Here is a 2,455-nt window from a genome sequence, read left to right as displayed (position 1 = left end):
GATGATCTTTTGTTTTAGAAAAGGTGCGCGGTTTCCTAAGAGAAAGGTTGTGTGTTTTAACCGCCAAATAAAAACACAGAATTTCCGAGGTTTCCCATTTACTTGCCGGTAACGCAGCTCCGCTCTGCTCTCGCTTCCGTGTGTACGTGTGTATCACTACCGGATGTACGCGTCATCACGTGAATGGCCGCGGTATTTATGTGCGAGCCGGCAAGCGTTAAAGTGACAGCAGCCGCGCAAAACCACAGCGGGGTTACAACAGCCACGGGGTGATCTCGGGGTCCCGGAAGAGCCGACCGTCCACGTAAAGCTTGTCCACGGCGACCACCGCGCGGGACCTGGCGGTCAGGTGTTGCCTTCTCAGGGGAAAAAGCAGCTTCCTGCGACGCAAAATCTCCGCGGGAAACTGGTCGTTCACACTGTAGTGGGTTCCCTTCATCTCCGGTCCTCGGCGTTTGACTGAAGCTTTCTGCTTATAAAACTGAAACTTCGCTACTATCGGACGCGGGCGCTGGCTTCCAGGCTTCTTCCCTCCGAGCCGGTGGACTCTGTCGAAAGAAATCCTCTGGACTTCTTCCTTCGGGATCTTCAGCTGGGCCTCCATGAAGGTCTTCACCGTGGCCTCCGGGTCTTCCCCCGCCTCCTCTGGAATCCCCGAAATGAACAGGTTGTCCCTCATGCTCCGCGCCTGAAGATCCAGGAGGGTTTCCTTCATGGCTCGGTTCTCCTCAGAGAGCCGGGTGGTGTCGGAGGTTAGAACCTTCATGGACTCCCTGAGGCTCTGGTTCTCCGCGGCTAATTCCTGCACCTGCTGCTGGCTGAACTCCAGAGACTCCTGCAGGCCCTGGAACTCTTTGTGGAGGATCTCCAGCAGGTTGAGGCGGGCATCAAGGCTGGAGAGCTTCTTATCTATGGAATCTAACACGTCGCTGATTCCGCTGCCTGGAGAGGAGACGGTCCCGGGTGAATCTTCGGGACTTCGGGAGTCTCATTCTTTTAATAAGCTTCATGACTCGTTTAGATCTGAGATTTCAGGCAGTTGAAATACAGATGTAGCCACAGAGTGAACCCCCAGTGTTGCTCACTGTGGTCAAAGGATCGCTCAGTGAGTTTCTGTGTTCGCTCAGACACACAAAAATTAGAGAGAACGCTGGTGAGGACGTTGTCTTGAAGTTGATTTATGACATCTGGACAGAAATGTCTCACCGTCTGTCCAAGACGGATGAAGGTAGAAGACTGAAATCCAGACACCATGACTTCACTTCAGCACAATCACAGGAACTATTCTATTCTATTTTATTTTATTTTATTTTGTTCTATTCTACTTTTTTATTCTATTTTATTCTATTCTATTCTGTATACTTGTACATTTCTAGTTCAACAAATGTTACTCTGTGAATAGTTTGGACTATCTTGTCTTTAGACTTGTAGAATATTTCTTATTGTCATTTATTTTATTATTTTTTGTGCAGCAACAAGTTTGTGAAGTAGTTGACTTCTTAGGATTTCTTTTTTTAGTTTTGGATGTTGAAAACGAAAAACAAATAAAGGTGTAAAAATGTGTCAAACCAAAGTCAGAGTTCACATCTGGATCAAATGTTTTCGTCTGCTCAGTGACAGTCCAGGGAAGCTGACCGTTTTCTCCATGAAGACCATGCTGGCCACCATGTGTGGAGGGAAAATCGTGGACAAACTTCGCTGTAAGTTCAGTTTCTATTATGTTACATGGAGAAATGGTTGTGGTTGTCTTTAAGTCAGACCATTCCAAACCTTCATGCCATAAAACTGAAAGCTGGGGGCGCTGTTGGACGACTGATCATGGACTCCATCTGTCTACCGGTTTCAGACATTTTTTCCCAGATCTCCGACTCCAGTGGACTGATGGTGTTTGCTAAGTTTGACCAGCTGCTCAGGGAGGTGCTGAAGCTCCCCACCGCCGTGTTCGAGGGTCCGTCTTTTGGATACACTGAACATTCTCTGAGAATGTGTTTCCCGCAGCAGGTGAGATGCTGAAGAGTAAAAATGACTTTACTTATTTATTATTACAATAGATACACTCATGTTTGTGTTTGACACCAGAAGAAGATCCTGCTGAACACGTTTCTGGATGTGCTCATGGCAGACCCCCCCCCTCAGTGTCTCGTGTGGCTTCCACTGATGCACAGACTCGCTAACGTTGAAAATGGTAAGTTGTTGGCTGCAAGAAGGTCCCGGTTCAAGTCCCGGCTGGACCTTTTTTAGATGGTGTTAACATCTTTTACTCGTTCATGTGGGGGTTTTCTCCAGCCTCCACCCACAATTAAAGACAGGATTCATGCTGGGTGTGGACATTTGTATGAGTGTGTGTGTGGATGGATGGATGATGGATGGATGGATGAATGGATGGATGATGGATGGATGGATGATGGATGGATGGATGAATGGATGGATGGATGGATGGATGGATGGATGGATG

The 2,455-nt window shown here is 47.7% G+C and overlaps 1 protein-coding gene across 1 annotated transcript in view; it reads left to right on the top strand.

Annotated features, from left to right (window-relative positions):
• dtnbb (dystrobrevin, beta b) overlaps positions 1 to 2,455 on the top strand; it is a gene marked incomplete in the record, with an annotated part of 35,444 nt that overhangs the window by 10,340 nt on the left and 22,649 nt on the right. Inside the window, 3 exon segments of the mRNA XM_024265590.2 lie at positions 1,615 to 1,700; positions 1,847 to 2,001; positions 2,080 to 2,185. Coding sequence (XP_024121358.1) covers positions 1,615 to 1,700; positions 1,847 to 2,001; positions 2,080 to 2,185 — 347 coding nt within the window.

The sequence above is a fragment of the Oryzias melastigma genome, unplaced genomic scaffold (assembly GCF_002922805.2).
Source record: "Oryzias melastigma strain HK-1 unplaced genomic scaffold, ASM292280v2 sc00254, whole genome shotgun sequence".
Lineage (NCBI taxonomy): Eukaryota > Metazoa > Chordata > Actinopteri > Beloniformes > Adrianichthyidae > Oryzias > Oryzias melastigma.
The sequence above is the reverse complement of the archived record's forward strand: the minus strand, read 5'-3'. Positions and strand labels throughout refer to the sequence as shown.